Genomic DNA, 18,933 nt, shown 5'->3' with positions numbered 1-18,933 from the left:
TACTAGTGCTCTAAGGAAATACGTACAAATTATGCTAGGACAAGGATTTGGTTGCATGGCGGCTAATGCAATTCCACTTGGAGAAGGAAAATCAAACCTGAAGAGAAATACTAAAACAACTAGGTCTCAAGTGAATTGAGAGAAAGTAATTTCCTCAAAAAAATAATTACTGAGCTTGTAATAATTAATATTAAATTTTGATCAAATTATGATTTTGAAAATCGACAAAAACAAAAATGACATCTAGCATTACTCTATGTATATGAATGTATTAAATATTTTACGTCAAAACAAACAAGCCTAAATGAAAGTAAAAAAAAAAAAATGGTAAATATAATTCTCCTTTAATGTGGGATAGGCGGATAGCTAGGGCTGGCCAGTACGGTATTTCCGTATTTGTATGGACCGCAATGATGTATACTACTTTTTTAACAAAATGATATCTAGTGCTTTATACACCATTTTTTTTTTAGAATAACTTACATAGGGAGGTTGTACAAAAATCACCTTTTGTGCCACCAATAAAAAACTGACATATCAACTAATTTCATTAGACTTATTCTACAAACAAAAACTCAACCGCACTATATTATACTCCAAAAAAATTAAAATTAATTTTTTTATTAAAAAAAAAAAAAAAAAAAAAGCAGATTTGAAGGGGTGGCCGGCCGCCGCCCTCAGGCCATGGGGGGTGGCCGCGCGGCCACTCCCCTGGCCTGGGGTGGCTCGCCGGCCACCCCATAGGCCATGGGGTGGCGGCCAGCCACCCCAGATCCGGATCTGGGGTGGCTGGCCGCCACCCCCAGCCCATGGGGGTGGCTCACCGGCCACTCCCATGGTCTATGGGGTGGCCGGCGAGCCACCCCTAGGCCTAGGGGTGGCCGCGCGGCCATTCCCATGGCCTAGGGGCGGCGGCCGGTCACCCAATGTGGGGGAGGGGTGGCCAACCGGCCACCCCTTCAAATCTGCTTTTTTTTTTTTTTTTTTTTTAATAAAAAAATTAAAAAATTAATTTTTTTGGAGTAAAATTTAGTGTGGTTGAGTTTTTATTTGTAGTATAAGTCTAATGAAATTAACTGATGTGTCAGCTCCTTATTGGTGGCACAAAATATGACTTTTGTACAACCTCCCTATATAAGTTATTCTTTTTTTTTTTTTTTTTTTTTTTTTCATTGTATTGGAATGTAACGGCCGGAATGCTTGATTTGATAATAATTACTCAAAAAAATAATTACTGAGCTTGTAATAATTAATATTAAATTTTGATCAAATTATGATTTTGAAAATCGACAAAAACAAAAATGACATCTAGCATTACTCTATGTATATGAATGTATTAAATATTTTAAGTCAAAACAAACAAACCTAAATGAAAGTGTAAAAAAAAAAAATGGTAAATATAATTTTCCTTTAGTGTGGGATAGGGCCCGGTACGGTATTTCCGTATTTGTATGGACCGTAATGATGTATACTACTTTTTTAACAAAATGATATCTAGTGCTTTATACATCATTTTTTTTTTCTATTCATACCCCAGTGTATTGGAATGTAACGGCTGGAATGCTTGATTTGATCGGATGGTTTCAACTATAAGCCCATACTCTGACCATTTCTTTTGCCTCATTTTTCTCAACATGCATGCAGCACCACAAATGAAACCCACAATCCTTTTTAAGTCGTTATACTTTTCTTCTAAAAAAATTTTCTGGCAATTTTTAGATGGAAGCCACAGTAAGCTCCTATCGCCATTAGGAATTAATGTTTCTGTAATTCTTGCAACTTTTTATATTATATGATTTTCATGTTATAATCAAAAATACTAATTCATATTCTTTCATTGTAATCTACGTTACGTATGGGGGAACCTATAAATCTCAGGATACACTAGTACTGGTCATAAAGCCTCCTAAGAGATCTCCATTGATCTTGATGATGCTGGTTCTCCTTTTTGTTATGGTTTGTGGAGTCTACATTTGCTCATTCTGTTTAAAGCAAATAAGCACCCACACAAAAGCCAAATCGCTAAACATAGAATTGATGGACAAGCCATGTCATGCGCCCTCTATTGAACAATGGGAAGTTCCCTACGTGCATTATCCAACACCCCAAACGTTTAACAGGTACCTAGCTAGAAACTCATTACCTTTCCTCAATTGTGTCTTTCTCAATTTAGATTTGTCAAACATGAACGAGAATTTCAGGTGTAATGGATAATGAGCAGATCATTTGAGAGGGCGTCCCGTGTCGAACAGGTGCTCGGACCCCATCTGAACATATGCCTGAGCAGGGTGAGATTCGGATGCCCTCTCACATGAGCTGTTCATGTGCAATAAGCAACTCTCATTGCACCCATTAATTGGGATCGGTAAAACATAATCGTTTAATCCGAACAGAGAGGAATGTGCATGCAATCCGGTCCGGTTCTTTGTCATCTTGTCAATGCAGAGATCTGGGAGTGGATGGTTTGAGACGTTATTAAACAGTCACATCAATGTAAGCTCGAATGGAGAAATTTTTTCAGTTAGGGATAGGAGGATTAATATTTCTTCGATTGTGAGGACAATGAATAAAGTTTATAATCTTGACTGGTTCAGTAGTGCTTCCAAGAATGAGTGCTCCGCTGCTGTTGGGTTCAAATGGATGCTTAATCAGGTTAGTAGCATCATGGAGTTTGGCTTTCAAAATTGAACTACTTTGATATAAAATTGCTGCTTGGCTGCTTGCTTATATTCTTTTTGGGTAAATGAAAACAGCGCACGCTGCGTGCAAAAAAAAAAAAAATTTGCACTGGCGTGCGTGCGCGTGCCACGCACGCCGCGTGCTGCCAATCACTGCCCATTCTTTTTGTACCTTGAATATTTTTTCATTTCGTTATTTAAGATGAAAAAATTGCTACTTTTCTATCCGCTTAAGCTTTTGAGATAAATCGTAATTTATTCGAACCATATCTCTGTAATTCACGTTTCATTTTCAATTAATAAATCAGATTTTTTTTTTACTTACTTAAGAGTATAATATCCTAATTGCTTGGCAGGGTTTGATGGAGCATCACAAAGAGATAGTGGAGTACTTCAAGAAGCGAAGCATTTCTTCCATATTCCTCTTCAGAAAGAATTTGCTTCGTCGAATGATCTCTGTTCTTTCAAACTCCTTCGACAGAGATGCTAAGCTACTAAATGGAACCCACAAGTCTCATGTGCATTCCCCAGTGGAGGTCTCTCTCTCTCTCTCTCTCTCTCTCTCTCTCACATGTGTCCAGCAATTTCATTATTCGAATTATTAGTAATTTGAACATCAAGTGTGGGAGAGCCCTTGGGAAAACTACCTATTTAAATAGGTCTCAAACAATCCCATCTTAACTTGAACATGTAAACTCCATAGGAGCTCTCTCACATTTGCTAGGATCTTGATCCAAGTTTGAAGTGATAATCTCATAGTTTGTGGACTGCAGGCTCAAATCCTAGCAAAATACAAACCAAAAATCAATGCAACATTATTGATACCCGAGCTGAAACAAGTAGAGGAGACAACTGCCAAGGCTATAGAATACTTTAAGACCATCCACCACATAGTTCTCTACTACGAGGATCTTGTCAATAATCACACGGTTAGGCCTATGCATGACTCATGTTGTGATTGATGCTTACTTTTTTTTTAATAAAGATTTTCAGTAATTTTGTTGTTTGAATTGCTAGCAATTCAAACAACAAATATGAGAGAGCTTTTATAGGACCCAAATAAGTTTCAGGCAATCTGTCCACCTATTTGGATAGGTAAATCTTATAAAGACTCTCTCACATTTACTGCAATCCAGGTAGCAGAAGAATCCCCTTTTCTGATGTCAATTCCTAATCTTCATACATTTTCTTCGGCAGAAACTTAAAGAGGTCCAAGAATTTCTAAGTTTACCATACAAAGAGCTAACAAGCCGACAGGTTAAGATACACACTGCCCCCTTGTCGAAGCAAGTTCAAAATTGGAAAGATGTCGAGAAAGCATTGAAAGGTACATCATATGAGAGATTCCTCAAACGTAGCCTTCCACACACCCTTAACATCTTGTAGATAACAACTCAGTTGTCAAATTCCACGTCTTCTAATGTGGAGTTCATTAGTTTGAACTTCCGTCCCTTTTTGTAGACATGTTAAAAAAAAAAAAAAAAAAAAAAAAAAATTCCAAACTCCCATCTTTTGAGTTGCTCTTTTTTATCTTTTTTTGGTTACATCCGAGCAAATTCTGATATATTGCAATATACTAATGGGTTCTCGTTTTTGTTTTTTTTTTTTACAAAAAAAAAAACAACAAATTCATAGGCAAGTGAGGAACGATTATGTGAAAAAAAAAAATTAAAAATTAAAAATTGACTTTGTTTTTCTATTGGCTGGGTAAAAACCATTCAGACTGGGTCGCTAACTTATGGATCAGATTTATTTGAAAAGCCCAGGAAAATCTAGAAGTTGGGTTTCAAAAAAACAAAACCCAATTGAGAAATTGGTTCGGTAGCCCGAAACATCACAACTGCCTGGGTTTTTAAAATATTGACAACATATGTATCTGAGTTGAATCCACTTCTACATTTTCTGCATCAGTCTGCTAGAAAATTTTAAAACCACCGGGCCCATTCTGGCCCAAAACAAGACGATTACCTGAACATTTGTACCTTTAAAGAACATAAGACCAAAAAAAGCTACATTATTAATGGGCAACTCCAAATACAGACTACCATACACACTTTCCAGATTCCACTGCAGCACAATATTATAAAGCATGTTTTGATGCACCATCCCAAATTCCCAATCCCACGCTACCGTGTGAGAGAGAATCCTCGAAGAAGTGGATAAATCTAGCAATCTTCAAGAGACCCACATTTTGCTAATAAATAATTCTATAAAATTGTCCCACCAAGGCTTCCAGAGAAAAGATAACGGTACGCCTTAGCAAAAATTACAGAGCAACTGGAACCATATTTAATAATTTATGTCCAGTTGCAGGTGAAAATACCATACAAGTCCATATCCTACAAAAGTATTCACGGATTTGGCTTACATCCAGTGATTAAATAGCTGAAACTGACAATCTCATTGCAAGGTTGGAGAACTCACTGACAATAGCAGACGCTAAGATTCATCTTGCAATCAAAACCGCAGGGAAACCTCTAGTTATTTAGTCATTGGAGGCAGCTAAAATCCCGAAAAGCAATGTATCATCTTGCTATCACAGTGAAATGACCATCTGACTGTAACCAACAATCTTTACGGCAACCTATGTCGTCAGTTAGTTAGATCATCTAATCGACTGATAAGAACACTTGGGCACAAGTGAGACCAATCTAGTAGCACACCCGGCACGTTTTTGAAAGCTGCAGAGAACTAACAAATGGAAACTCCAGAATTAGAACAAAAATTTTTTGTCTACCCTTTTCTCCTTTCTTTCTCAATGGTGAGAACAAAGCTAACTCTATAATTTGAGCAACACAGATCAGCGAATGACTGATCCATTAGGACCATTACTTGTTCCAATATCTGGTTTATCTGATTTTCGTATAACAAATTGGTCAACAATCTTGACAGTATGGAGTGGATCCTGCTGAGCAGTAGCTGCACTCCATTTACTGGGGTGCTTTCTAAGGTGGCTCAATTGCTGAGGTTGTTTGGGCTCCCCATCCCAGTCAGGATCCAGCTTCCATTCCTTTGGGACCTGCATGTCAATGAGTTAGTAATACAGAGACACAGAACAGAGAAATCACTGTTGTTCAAAGCATACTAAGTACCAAATGTATATTCTCCAAAAGATTGAACTGTTGAATATCCAATATACATTTTTTTTATAAGTATTCTTCAAACATCAATTTCTCGAATTTCCTTCCCTAATAATCACAAATCTGTCCACTTTAGCAGAATTATATGCAACACATTTAGTAGTTTAATTTATTGGGAAAAAAATTAATATAAGAAAAAGAGAAAGAAGCAGGTTCTATAAGGTCCCTAATCAGGGTACACCAATGGGAAAAGCCCCAACCATTATCACAAATTTATTAGTTTTAGACCTTCGCTCCTATTAGTCCTATACAAACCACATGTTGAACCTTAGACAAACTTCATCAAGTAGAAAATAACATTGCACTGCTGGTAAGCTGGGCTATAAGGCACTCACAGTCCTTGTTTATTTTGGGGAGAAGAAAAAACTGAAACCAAAGCGAGTTATTAAGGAAAAAAATTAATTGCATTGAACGTAAGTGATTTCCTCACCTTATCAACAGCAAGGGTGAAAACTTCAAGATCACCACTAGAATCGATATGGAAACGAGTGAATGCCTTGTAATTAGCAATTCGTAGAGAAGAGAAGGCTTCATCAAAGTGTATGTGAAGCCAGTTAATGCAGATATATAAGTAGCTTCCAAACACCAAGGAAACAACAGGAGTTGAAAAGACCCAAAAGTAAAGGAAGACCGAAGCATAATATATGATTGCACCCCCTCGAGAGAGTGACTCCATTCCATTCTTACATATGTTGCTACGCGTGACAGCCATGACCTGATAATACTTCTCCATGAATATACTTAACTAAGGGAAAAAAAAAAAAAAAGTAGATTTCTAGAACACAAGATTCTCTCACCTCAGGAATATCAAATGCAGACATAAGATACTTGATACATGCCGGATAAAGGCCATGGGTCCATTGTTCCATTCGAGCTCGAAGACCGGTTGGATCTGGAAAATGCTCACTTTCCACTGATTGGTACCATTGATATAAAGTGTGATAGCCTGGAAAGAAAAAGAAAATCACTGTCATCCACATTTAAATCACTTTTTCTTTAACAAACAGATAAGGATCCTACAAATACCACACTCAATGTGAGTTGAACCCAGACATCCTTAAGAAAGAGAAAAATTACCACAAGAGTACAAGACCATCTGTCACATTCAACCACATTAGTTAATGTGTTTTTAAAAAATACTGTCCTTTTGATAATATCCTTCTCACTACACTAAAATCCTTGGAAGTAATAAATATGAAATCAAGATTGAGGCAGCAATGACTCACATGATCATATGACCGTAACAATGTCGTCAAAAGTAAATATTCATAAAAATCTGGCATAAAGTAATAATGATATGCCAATGAGTTCAAACTCAAATGGCACCTCTTCCCACAGTCAAAATGGATGAAAGGGTAAAGTTTGGATTCAAGACCCAATAGATGTCGGTGTAATTACCAATAGAAAAAAGAAATAATTAAAAATATATTAATACTGATAGCTTTGCTCATCTCCATACAGGTAATATATATATATATTTTTTTTATAAGTAATAATGATATAAAGCAAAGCGCAGAGGGGCGCAACCCACATACACGAGAAGTATAAAGAGAGTGCCTAAGAGGAAGAGAAATGAAAAAGGAAATCAGAAAAACCAATCTCTAAAGGAGCAAGCCAAGCATCCGTCCAAGAGTAAAGAGTAAAGTAGAAAAGATGAGTAATTTCCTCTACAGTCCTAGTGGAGTTCTCAAAACATCTAGCATTTATTTCATTCCAAATACACCACATAAGACAAAGAGGGATCATCTTCCATACAGGTAATATATAAGCTGCAAATCCTTGAATCCTAATCAAATATTCAAGAAAAGTACCATATCATAAAGAAAAAACTCACCTGAAGTAGCTAGTAGTTTATGCCGGATACACGTCTCAACACCCAGTTCTAACAGCAGCATAAGAATTAAAGCAGCAGCTAGGTGTGCAGAAACATGAAGAACTCCGATTATTGCTCGCTTCTTCCGAGACACTCTGGAGGGTACAAATGTAATTGCCACAATTAGCAATACCATAGCTCCTGTAAGAGATATATAAGAGTGTTCCACCATGTATATAAAATTACTCCATACTGTGCCAATGAAGCTCCTCAAGTGGCCTGAAAAGGAATCCTCATGCAAGATGTGATTGAGCTTGCACTAGAGGAGGGGAGAACAAAGTCACCTCTCAGCAACACATATTTACATTGTTAGGTAGGCAAATATATTAACTGTTACTCACTGTAAAGATGGAAAAGAGTAGGAAAGCAATGACAAGTAATCCAAGCCAAACAGAAGAGGGGGTGAGGGTGGGCGTGGGGGGAAGATAGAATATGTCCTACTAGTCAATGAAAATATGAATACACAAAAACATACTGAAGAGAAACTCACCTGCGGGAACATAGAAAAGACCAATATAAAGTATATTATGCCACCAATAAAATCAAATTGCCAATTCTTCTTTCGAAACTTCAAAATATTTCCCAATGCAATCTGCATCAAATGAGAAATACATTACAGCACCAACAATTAAAATAAAATGATAAAATATGAACTTTGTATCTTCAGGTAAATGGAAGTAAAAAAAAAAAAAAAAAAAGAATGGTACTCCAAATTTACCCTGCTTGAATCTTCATAAGAAGGATATGCAGCCTTGCACTCGTAGGAAACTCCATGAAATTTTTTAAATTTACTAAAGACATGGGTGGGATGTAAAAAAGCCCCACCACAGCCATTTACAATTAGGTTTTGCACATGGACAGGCCCATCTGATTTAACAAAGGAATGGCGCATATAGTGATGCAGGTCCCCAGCCATTCGAAGCTTGCACCTTCCTTTCAAATAATCAGCTATGAGGTGTGAGACATTCTTTCCAGAAACATCATTCCAATACCAATCAAGAAGCCAACTCGGTTCGTGTGTTATAATGATCACAGAATCCTCGTCTCCAACCTTGAGCATGCAAGGTAAGATGAGCATGTTAGGGTCAATAAGCCAAAAAGGTTTGAGCAAAAAAATCATTAGCAAAATATATGATATGTGGATGTGCACACAAGTGTCATACTTTGAGACACCATGTCAAACATGGGAATTTATAACACTACGCATACAAATACTCATGTATGTTTGATACAAATACTCATGTATGTTTGACTATCTCTTGCATGCATAGAAACCATCACTAGTACAACCATTTGAACAATGGTCTGTATTATCAACAAACTTGCACAACATTCCATCAACTTTTTCAAGCAAATAAGGCAAACATTTTCATTAGTGTCCAAGCAATATTTGGATAAGGGTTGACAGGAGTGTCAAGTCCAGCAAGCTAGAATTTTCAATAGGAAAGTATCCTGCATGTCACAGTACAGAAGCAAAAGCTTAGTAGTCTACAAAGAGAAGAATGTACTAGTCTACTCCATTTACTATAGAAATGATCGCCACTGAATAGCAAAGAAATTGAATGCTTTATTTGCCTAAGTCTCTTATGATATAAGCATCACAAGCCCCCTGCCGTCCAGCAAAGGAAACACAGCAAGATAAAATGTGAAGCAGGCTATGAAATAAGCAAGCTATTTCAATTGAGATTCTGCGACATATGCTCCCTTTTTTCACTCAAAAAATTGCATTAATTTCTTGGCAGCATCATCACATTAGTTGATTGTGAAAACTTAAATTTGAGCTATTTCAACAAAATGAGAAAAATTAGTTGGTCATGCAACAAGAACTAGTGCGTGCACCAGTTGAGAGGAAGGCCAAAATTGTAGCTCAAGCCTATAAAACAGGACAGCATATGATTTTCTAAATAAAGATAGTAAAAATAAATAAATTACAAGACAAGCCCCAAGACGAAAGTCTACTTTAGCCATGTTAGTCCACTTCTTCAGATATATAAGTTGGTGTATTCAAATTGACATTGAACAAAGACAGTATCAACTCTAACTTCAAAAGTGTAATGGTGAACAGTCTTTCACAAGCCACCTCAAAAAATTTAATATTATTGAGGCAAAAGATAGGTAATGTACGAGAATAGAAGTGTTCACTAATGCAAAATAAACAAGTTTTTGATAACGGAAGAACCCCCCAACAGTGTTTTTAATATGTTTGTTGAACACGTGACAGCAGGCATGTCTTGACACAAGTTTCATGTGCACCTCATATACGCTGCTTATCTAACATGAGGCTAGACACAATAAATCGTGTCCACATCTAAAATTTTGAGCATTCCCATCGCCTGAGATAATAGCAAGGGAGTGATCATAGATACAACTCTCGGTAAGCATTCCATATGGTGAGATTGCTGGTGCAGCACCATCTCATCCACTCAGGTAATCTTTTTAGTAAAAAATAAAAAGAAAAAATACCTTTTGCTTTACTAGTTCTGAAAAGAATTTGAATTGGTATACGTCAATATCGCCATGCAGTGCTAAGTCAAGACCAAATATCCACCATCTTTTAGGGAGTTGCAAAGCAAAATAACTCTTCTTTTGAGGCATAAACCACCCTCCCAACCAGCTTTTATGACATATATACCTCATAAAGGTATGTAGACCATCAAACCAATCTGCATTGCAATAAAAGATTAATATTACACCAAACATACATTTTACACTACAAAATCCAAGTCTTTTCAATGAGCAGAATCATGGTCTAAAAAGAAAACATGTGATAACAGTTCTGATTATTAGATAAATGCAACAATAAATTTCTAAATGACAGTAACAGAATCTCTTTTGTGAGTAACAAAATTAAATCATAACAAACTCAGACAGAGAACTAAGACCAACCATGATTTCCAGGAATAAGAAAACACTGAGGTCCCTCGTATTGCTTCAGTTCAGACACTTCACAAGGTATCTCAGGCTTGTTTACAGCTACCTGCTCTGGCTTATACCATGGAGGAGGCTGGAGAGCATACTCAAAAGGACGGAAGAAGCGTTTTTCATATGTGAAAGCTGATGGATTAGGGTATCTACAATAGAACTAGAAAAATCAATTTGAATTTAAATGTTTTTATAAATAGCCATACATAACTCATGCATCCATATGGATTGACCCGTGATTAGATTCTGCATCCCTTATAGGGAAAGGAGATGCCATGCCATTTGACCCAAAGACCATTGGCAAAACTAAACTCAAATTTAGATATTTAACGAGAAAACATAAACTAAAATAGATATGCTCAAGTGTGCATGTGCATAGTTAAGTATATGAAAAATTATTTCTTTCCTGTACTAAACAATTTCCTTTTTTTGGGTTTCTTTTTTTCTTTTTTGGTGTGTGTGTGTGGGTGGGTGTTGGGGATCAACCACTAGGATCTAATACAAATTAGAGTGCTCTTAAGAAGCAATCCCATGAAAAATAAAAGACCAAATCTACAATAGGGTGATCTTAAAGTGAGCACTGAGGCAGTCCTTAACTCGTGGGGAGATGCTCTCCAAAGCGTCCAGACCTTAAATCTAGCACACCAATTAGAAGTTAATCAATACCCAACAAATTGTTCAATACAACTTAGGAAAACACAGTGGTGGCAAAAGGGTGCACAGTGTAGCTATGGGTGCCCAAGACAGTAGTAGTATTGTGGTGATTTCGAATATGTTTAGCAGGTGGTGATTGTGAAGATGGTTAAATTCTACAGCCAACACTTGTGACCACCTGTAAAATTGACTTCAATGGGTCTACTTGATTTTAAAATAAAATTTTCAACTTCAGGTCATTTGAGCTCCCAAATTTCAACGATCAAGAGTCCACTGGAATTCTCAATCTCATCTCAAGATGTTCGACATCAGATTTTGTGCACCAATGATAACTCAGAGATTTAAATTATCCTTATTTGTTTTTCGAATTTCATTAAAACACAACGGGGCGCAACCCAAGTACACGAGAAGTATACTAGAGAGACACCTATCAAGAAAATAAATTATCCATTATTCATTAATTAGTCTTACACATCATCAAGACCTTTAGTGTTAATGATCTACCTCAAAAAGGTTCTAACAGTATTGAGGACTCTATAAAATAGTCTCAACTTATAAGTTGGGAGTAAGCTTATCTATCTATAATAATTGATGCAATCATGCAATATCATATATCATGAGTAAGAGTTATAGACTCACGCTAGATCCCCTCCAATAAGTAGCAAGTTGCCACGAGGTAGGGTAAGCACAGAATCATCTCTAGTGAGACGAATGGATGGCTGAGCAAGTAGCCGTGCAACAGAATAAGATGAGTTCCCACCATCACCAGTATCAGCCATGAAGTCAAACCATAGATCATCCTTTCCACTAAATTGATCGTATAAAAGATCGCTTTGTTCTGCTCCATCTTGAACCTTGCTCATTGCTGCCTAATTGTGGAAGAAAGGGGGATATAACAGATGTAATTACATCAGAACAAATATTCAGATGGAATTATTATCTGAAAAAGGATCTCATTTGCACAACCACAAAGTTCACAGAAGATATGAAGTTATTGATTACAAAGACTCATTAATTATCTCATATAAAGGAGTTAATTTGAAAGATATTAGCATATGGTGAACGGAAAAAGTACTATTACAGACGGACTTCCCTCTAAGCATTTAATTGAAACCAGTATGTATCTAAGTTCAAATAGCAACATTCGGTTCTGCAACTCAAAATCCAGCAAAAGCACTTGCGTTTTTCTTAGAAAAGATACTTGCCAAATATGAAAGGCTTCTAACATGATATATGAATTTATTTCCCTATCATGTGAAATATAAATTAGGTAGGTTTTGAAATCGTAACAATTTCAAAAAATAAAAATAATTATGCTGATACTACTTATGGATCCTTCATTTAATAACATTATACTCTGAAACAAATAGGAATTTGCAAAGTTCCAGACAATATTCTCTGACTAAGACAAAGAGTAATTGTTCATTAAGGTATCAATTTGGAAATATATATATATATATATATATATATATATTGTTGAACCAATATGTTGATGTAACTAATTTCAAATATGGAATTATACCTGCATCATACGCATGTCAAAGCGACCAAGAAAGACAGTTACCGATACCAGTAGGTCAAAAACAGTCTTGAATAAATCAGCAGACGTTCTGCAACAAACCGTCATCAACATAGTTAAATCGACCAAATGGAAATCAGCTTCAGCGCCCTCAAAACAGTAAAACAAAAGGATAAAAAATAGTTAATGCATACCCCGAATACCAAGGAACCATATCCAAAAACTCTGGCTTCATTTGCTTCTTCTTCAGCTTCTCATATTCTTTTACTGACACGGGATGAGCTAGAGCCCACCTGTTAATTGTCAGATATTAATGAAGTGGAATGGAGAGGAAGAGAAAGAGACAGATGTAAAGTTCGCATAAAGGGATAAACATCATCTGAAATGATCATAAAACAGGAAAGAGCATAATCTAACACGATGTAAGCATCTTAAGATGTTAAATCTATTATTTGATAAATATAAAGTTTCTCTCTTTTACTTTGTCCTCCACAGGGCTTTTCTCGATTGGTTTTCATTCATCCTCTACAGGATATTAAAGAAGAACACAAAAATTTATCTACCAATGGTTCATGTCATCCTATCAGAACCTAGATACAATACTTTAGAAGCCAAGATTCTAACTGGATACTTAAGCATGCAAAAGGCTAGTAACACATGAACATCAACTTTCACATAACAGTCACTTCCATAGTCCCTGCCAGTTAAAAAAAACAAAAAGTCAATGTCAATTCTTACATTGAACTCACCTAAATACACCCTTCATTTAATGATAAAGGCGAAAAGGAAAAGGTTTTAAAAAAAAAAAAAAAAAAGAAGAAGGAAAGTACTGAGTTCAGTCATTCCTGTTAGCCAGAGTTAAATTGCAGATATGGAAGCTTATATTAATCAAAACCTAAACTTTAAACAAAGAGACTGCACCCAGACAATACAAATTTAAATCCCACTGATGTCAACAGTTAGCATGAAACAGTAATTTGAGATAAGAAAATCGAATGCAAATATGCTACTCACCCAGTTGACCTTTCCACTACGTAATTGGCAATGTAAAGGCCTATAAATGTCGCCCATAATGAATATATGGGAGAGATTTCATCAGATGAACCCGCACATGAGCCATTGCAAGCTAACTGAAATGATAAACAAAAAAAAATTACAAATAAAGAAAGAAAATAAAGGGACCAAAAAAAAAAGGGTCTATGGAATTTATAGTGGATTCCAGCTGTACCTCACCATAGATAACCCACTTGGACAAAAGCGGATAGTCACTCGCAGACCCAACTGGAGCAAACCAAGATGAGCACACCTGGTCTTTCAACTCATTCATACGGATAAACTTCGCAAGCCAAGTGTTTCTCTCTTCTTTCTTAAAAAGGGAAAACCAATTAGAGTTTTTTCGCACAAACGGTCTCTCTCTCAAAATAGCACGGTTGCCACAGTGACTATAAAATACACAGCAAGCTATACTAAGAACCTGCGCCAGCAATACGGACATCAACATGATATTCAGGTTTATATGTAATGGCAAAAGAAAGCAATATGGAATGAAGAGTTTATATATATCACTTTCAAATCTTACAGCACAATTTTGAAGAATGGTCAAGATCTCCGGTCTCTTTCCAGCCACACGTGAGACAAGTCCAATGTACCAAAGGCCATAAAAGATAATGTGGAATACAACAAGAAATAAAATAGATGAGACACATATTGTTAAAAACAAAGACAGGTTCATCCTCATGTCCACTCCCATTGACTGAAAACTAGGAAGATGATACACAGCTGCTACTAAAATCCAGACAATGTACCTGCAGAAGTAAATTTCAAAAATTACTAATATGCACTGGTTTTTTACAGTTCACTTTACCAACAAAGTAACTGAAATACATGGATACCAGACGTGTGTGTGTGTGAGAGAGAGAGAGAAGCAAACTTAATAACATAGATAGGAGTGCAAGTAAACACTTACCACCGACTGAAATTTGAATAGCTTGGTTTAATAGTCTTCCCAATAAATGGTGATGAAAAGAAATAAAAGAAACCAAATAAACAGCCATACATAGACCACCATTTAATATTGTTGTCCAACTTCTCCACAAGAGTATGGATGTTGTCCGATGAGATGAAAAACAGGCAACCCACAACAACAGCAATTATAGCATGCCGGGAATGCTCATGTGGGTATGGATATGCTGGAGTTAGAATTGTTCTAACCCTCTCCATTCTGAGGGCGTCCAGTAAACCAACAGGTTGCTTATCAGAGCCCATTAAGCAGACCTGTTCTTGTTCTGATTACTCCACTTGGTCCAAAGCTGTGCAGATTGGATTTCAATAATTTTCACACAAAAAAATGGGAGGGCCAAAACCACCATAGAAACAAGCTCCAGAATCCTGGGTACAAACTTATATTATAAGAAATTTTAACATTAAAGGACTGCAATAATTGTCAGGACTACAAGATTGATCAAGAGTAAAACAAATCATGGGACAAGAAACAAGTTCAGCAATCAATACAAGAAGTCGAGTGGAAAAGAAGACAACATATCATAATATTATAGTCTTATGGCCTCCATTCCCCCAACATTGTGAGCTTATTTTCTGAAACATTTTTTCCACCCTTGCTTGCCTCCTCCAATTTGAGAACCAATAGAAACACTCGGATTATCCTTCTTCTCTTTCCCTTTTCTCATCCTTTCTAAACCCAAAATGAATTTCCATCAACTAATCCCACCAACTTCAATACAAAAAACAACTCTGAGCAAAAATTGACTATTAATCGGAACCCATAAACCGCTACTTGTATGATAGGAAGCTCAACTAATTAAAATAAACAATAAATTAGTAAACACACCGTCAATAACAGTTCAAACTAAACTTACAAAGAACTCAAATGATACAAGCATACATACAAACACACATGATACATACATATGATCAAATATCTGATCACATATTCAACCTTTCAACAGTCGGCAAGCAAGCAGAACGTCTAAACTAGCATTTTTCTTCAAATCAGTGACGAATCAAAACCCTAATTCACCGACTAGAGTCCTAGGGCTCGCTTCACCGAATAACGAAACGACGCGTTTCAAACCATGGCGTAACCGCCGCCAAAACAGAACTTCATTCGTAGCAACATTTACAACTTAGCCAACAACAACAAACAGCTTAATCGGACAATTAGAAAGAAAGCGTACCTGAAGAGAAAGCGAGCAGAGGAAGAGATAGAGTGCATGCGCAAGCAAATATATGAAAGAAAGAAGGAGAAGATATTCTCAGAGCAAATTGGCATCTGAGAATGTCTGCGAGGAACATAACAATGGCATATTCCTTTTTTCGCTCTTAATAAAACAGAAAGAAAGAGAATTATGTGTCAGAATTAGGCGAGTTACACTGCCAACATGGAACACGGAGGTATGGGAGTTGCTTGAATTTTACGATCTCCCACTTTCCGTGTTTAAACCCACGTAGTTTTAGCGGTTTCTGACCGTTGGATTTGGACTTTCTGGTGTGGAATTCGGCCTGTTCTGTATTTGCGTGAGGCCACCCCGGGCCTATTCTGAACCCAACCTTCTTCTATTGCGCGCGTGGCTTGAGCCTAATTTATTTTTAAGGATTCGGATTTTTTAGTAATTTGCTGATCGATTTGTTAATCTGATGCAGCAAAAACAGAGGATGGAGTGTTGAAAACGTTAAGAGAACAAAAATAAAAAAAGAAATACATTTACTCATATAGATCATCATTCAAGGTTGTTTAAATTGTAAAATTTCCCCAAATTTACGACGAACTCTGGGAAACTCAAAGCCATCCCATTTGCTTTGGGCTCGAGTTTCAACCTGAGGCCCTTGGAGAAACCGGTCAGTATTTCGGCAGCTAGTGTTCCCCCCAAAATCAGTTATAGGCCCATGGACAAGCCAGGCCATATTTTGGCCAGCTTGGGGTCCCTATGAATTTTACTGAAATTTGAAATTCTCTCTCTCTCTTACATGACAATAGCCATGCCTATGTTGAATGTTTAATTAAATGTATATTTTTTAAACAAAATTACAAAATGTGTCACGTTTGGGAATATGTTTGAAAAAAAAATAAAACAGTGGTTTGAAAAAATTTTAAAATCCAAGTTTTCAAACCACATGTAATGGTGCATTTTTATAAACGTACAATTTTAAAAGTCAAAGCATTTACCATATTCTTAATTGCATTTTTTAAAATTTTGTTTTCATTAATTTGGTTTTGAAATCTTTTTTTTTTTTTTTTTTTTGTTAACCATGCGTTTCGAAATTGCTAAACAAAAAAAAAAAAAAAAAAGTCCTTACAAAACCCCAAGAGTTATCAAGGAAATGATTTTTTTTCTTTTTTGGGAAAAGGTTGGTATGCATAGTACATGAGAAAGATGAAATAATGTTTCAAAATTCACAACCATTCATAATTGATTATACCATAAATAACCCTTGTGCTCAATAAGTGAAAGGGCCACCTACAATGGAATTATGATCATGAACAAAATAATATCCGGCTAGTTATATTTGAAGCATATTTTTGTCTCCTCAAAAAATAAAAAATAATAATAAAAATACCTCTCAAATATATTTAACTATATCTTCTTTCGTTTTATTTGAACCGATACTGGTACTAATACTGATATTGAAGATGATCCAATTCCTCCACAAAGAGATTCACTCCAGAGCTCATAGAAGTTTAGAAGTGTACAGTGTGACTAACATTTTGTAATTTTTACTGGGAGCCACCACAAAAGAAGGTTGACATAAGGAAGATGAAACTCTTGAAAAGAGGTATGGCCTTCACCACTTAACCCCCTTTATTCAACCATAAAAATGCACCTTCTCTTTATTAAGTCTAAGTACATTTTCTTATTATTCACTCTCTAAGTCGAGGATACTCTACTGACTCAAGTATTGGAGACTCTTTCATCAACCCCGGTCAACGCCACTCTAGTAGTTTTCTTGTCTTGCTGGTGACTTGACACCCCATCTAATACTCAAAAAATTTGCTTTTGCAATAATAGTTATAAAATTATCTTAACAAGATATATAATATTTAACTGACATAAATTTTCTCCAAACCAATCTGATTAAAATATTCTCCAACCCATTTTTTTTGACATATCCACACAAGAGGGGGACGGAGGATTCGAACTAGCGACCTCCGCTTCATGATGCATAATCCCCAACCGATTGAGCTACCCCTTAAGGATTCTCCAACTCATTTAAAATAGTATAAAGTGTCTATAAACATTTAAAAGGCACATTAAATTTAGTCTAAGGCAGTACAAATAAAAACCAAAGGGGAAATAATTTCCTTATGCGGCCTCTGCCTTTGGTAGCATATATATCACATGTGCCTAGAGTCACTCAAGTCCCACGGGAGGCATCCAAATGATTGACGGCATTGCCATGTTCTATATCATCTTTCCTTTTTTTTTAAATATATATATAAAATAAAAAAGCATATGCCTCCATTGTTGTACAATGAATCATCTATTAAATGTCTTTGTTCTTTTAATTTCTTGTGCCGGTGGCTGCAAACGCACCATATGTTTTGTGTGTGGAGAAGAAGACTACTCTCATTGACTGAAAACTAGCAATGAACCATCTATTAAATGTCTTTGTTCTTTTAATTTCTTGTGCCGTGGCTGCAAACGCACCATATGTTTTGTGTGTGGAGAAGAAGACTACTCTCATTGACTGAAAACTAGGAATGAACCATCTATTAAATGTCTTTGTTCTTTTAATTTCTTGTGCCGGTGGCTGCAAACGCACCATATGTTTGTTGAATATAATTCAACGAGTAAATTTATTTATTTGGGGTGAAATTAAGGTAGGGTCTTCCACGTGTGTCAAAAAAATGGCTCATTCTATTATGGGCTAAAATGTTAAAATATTAACTAAATAATTAAATTCATCATTTATTTTTAACTTAACCTTTTGAGTTATAACCTTATATTAGAGTAAAAGTCTTTAGAGTGCGTTTGGGAATGCGTTTTTAAAAAAATAATTTGCGATTTTAAACCAAATCGCAACTTTAGGGTGTTTGGGATTGCGATTTTAAAAACGCAAATTTTAAAATCGCAAAAAAATCTGCAATTTTCATAAGCTGATTAGAGGGTGCTTATTTGAAAAAGTGCGAAT

General features: G+C 36.1%; 2 protein-coding genes across 2 annotated transcripts; one reads left to right on the top strand and one right to left on the bottom strand.

The window, feature by feature from the left end:
- The first annotated feature begins 1,917 nt into the window (after positions 1-1,917).
- On the top strand, positions 1,918-4,064 carry LOC132183921 (uncharacterized). Its single transcript, XM_059597391.2, has 5 exons — positions 1,918-2,120; positions 2,394-2,652; positions 3,035-3,214; positions 3,452-3,607; positions 3,876-4,064. The coding sequence occupies exons 1-5, from the start codon at positions 1,930-1,932 to the stop codon at positions 4,062-4,064; spliced, it is 975 nt and encodes a 324-aa protein (XP_059453374.2). The 5' UTR covers positions 1,918-1,929.
- A 610-nt stretch (positions 4,065-4,674) lies between these two features.
- Positions 4,675-16,283, bottom strand: LOC132184457 (uncharacterized). The gene is made up of 16 exons (XM_059598099.2): positions 15,981-16,283; positions 14,753-15,174; positions 14,366-14,591; positions 14,015-14,260; positions 13,801-13,916; positions 12,981-13,079; positions 12,790-12,877; positions 11,907-12,136; positions 10,578-10,762; positions 10,155-10,354; positions 8,410-8,742; positions 8,182-8,283; positions 7,653-7,950; positions 6,616-6,764; positions 6,249-6,533; positions 4,675-5,697 (listed from the first exon to the last, which is right to left on the bottom strand). The coding sequence occupies exons 2-16, from the start codon at positions 15,049-15,051 to the stop codon at positions 5,479-5,481; spliced, it is 3,075 nt and encodes a 1,024-aa protein (XP_059454082.2). The 5' UTR covers positions 15,052-15,174; positions 15,981-16,283; the 3' UTR covers positions 4,675-5,478.
- Between the last annotated feature and the right edge of the window lie 2,650 nt (positions 16,284-18,933).

The sequence above is a fragment of the Corylus avellana genome, chromosome 7, assembly GCF_965113065.1.
Source record: "Corylus avellana chromosome 7, dhCorAvel1.hap1.2, whole genome shotgun sequence".
Classification (NCBI taxonomy): domain Eukaryota; kingdom Viridiplantae; phylum Streptophyta; class Magnoliopsida; order Fagales; family Betulaceae; genus Corylus; species Corylus avellana.
Note: the sequence above shows the minus strand (reverse complement) of the source record. Positions and strands in the feature narration are given on the sequence as shown.

Bases quoted from the DNA above. Each gene is read 5' to 3' on its own strand.
- LOC132183921 (XM_059597391.2), top strand. From the start codon at position 1,930: ATGATGCTGGTTCTCCTTTTTGTTATGGTTTGTGGAGTCTACATTTGC. The intron at 2,121-2,393 runs GTACCTAGCTAG...TAATCCGAACAG, and splicing joins ACACCCCAAACGTTTAACAG to AGAGGAATGTGCATGCAATC. The intron at 2,653-3,034 runs GTTAGTAGCATC...ATTGCTTGGCAG, and splicing joins TCAAATGGATGCTTAATCAG to GGTTTGATGGAGCATCACAA.
- LOC132184457 (XM_059598099.2), bottom strand. From the start codon at position 15,051: ATGGGCTCTGATAAGCAACCTGTTGGTTTACTGGACGCCCTCAGAATG. The intron at 14,261-14,365 runs GTAAGATTTGAA...TTGCTGGCGCAG, and splicing joins CCATTCTTCAAAATTGTGCT to GTTCTTAGTATAGCTTGCTG. The intron at 10,355-10,577 runs GTTGGTCTTAGT...ATTGCAATGCAG, and splicing joins TCTTATTCCTGGAAATCATG to ATTGGTTTGATGGTCTACAT.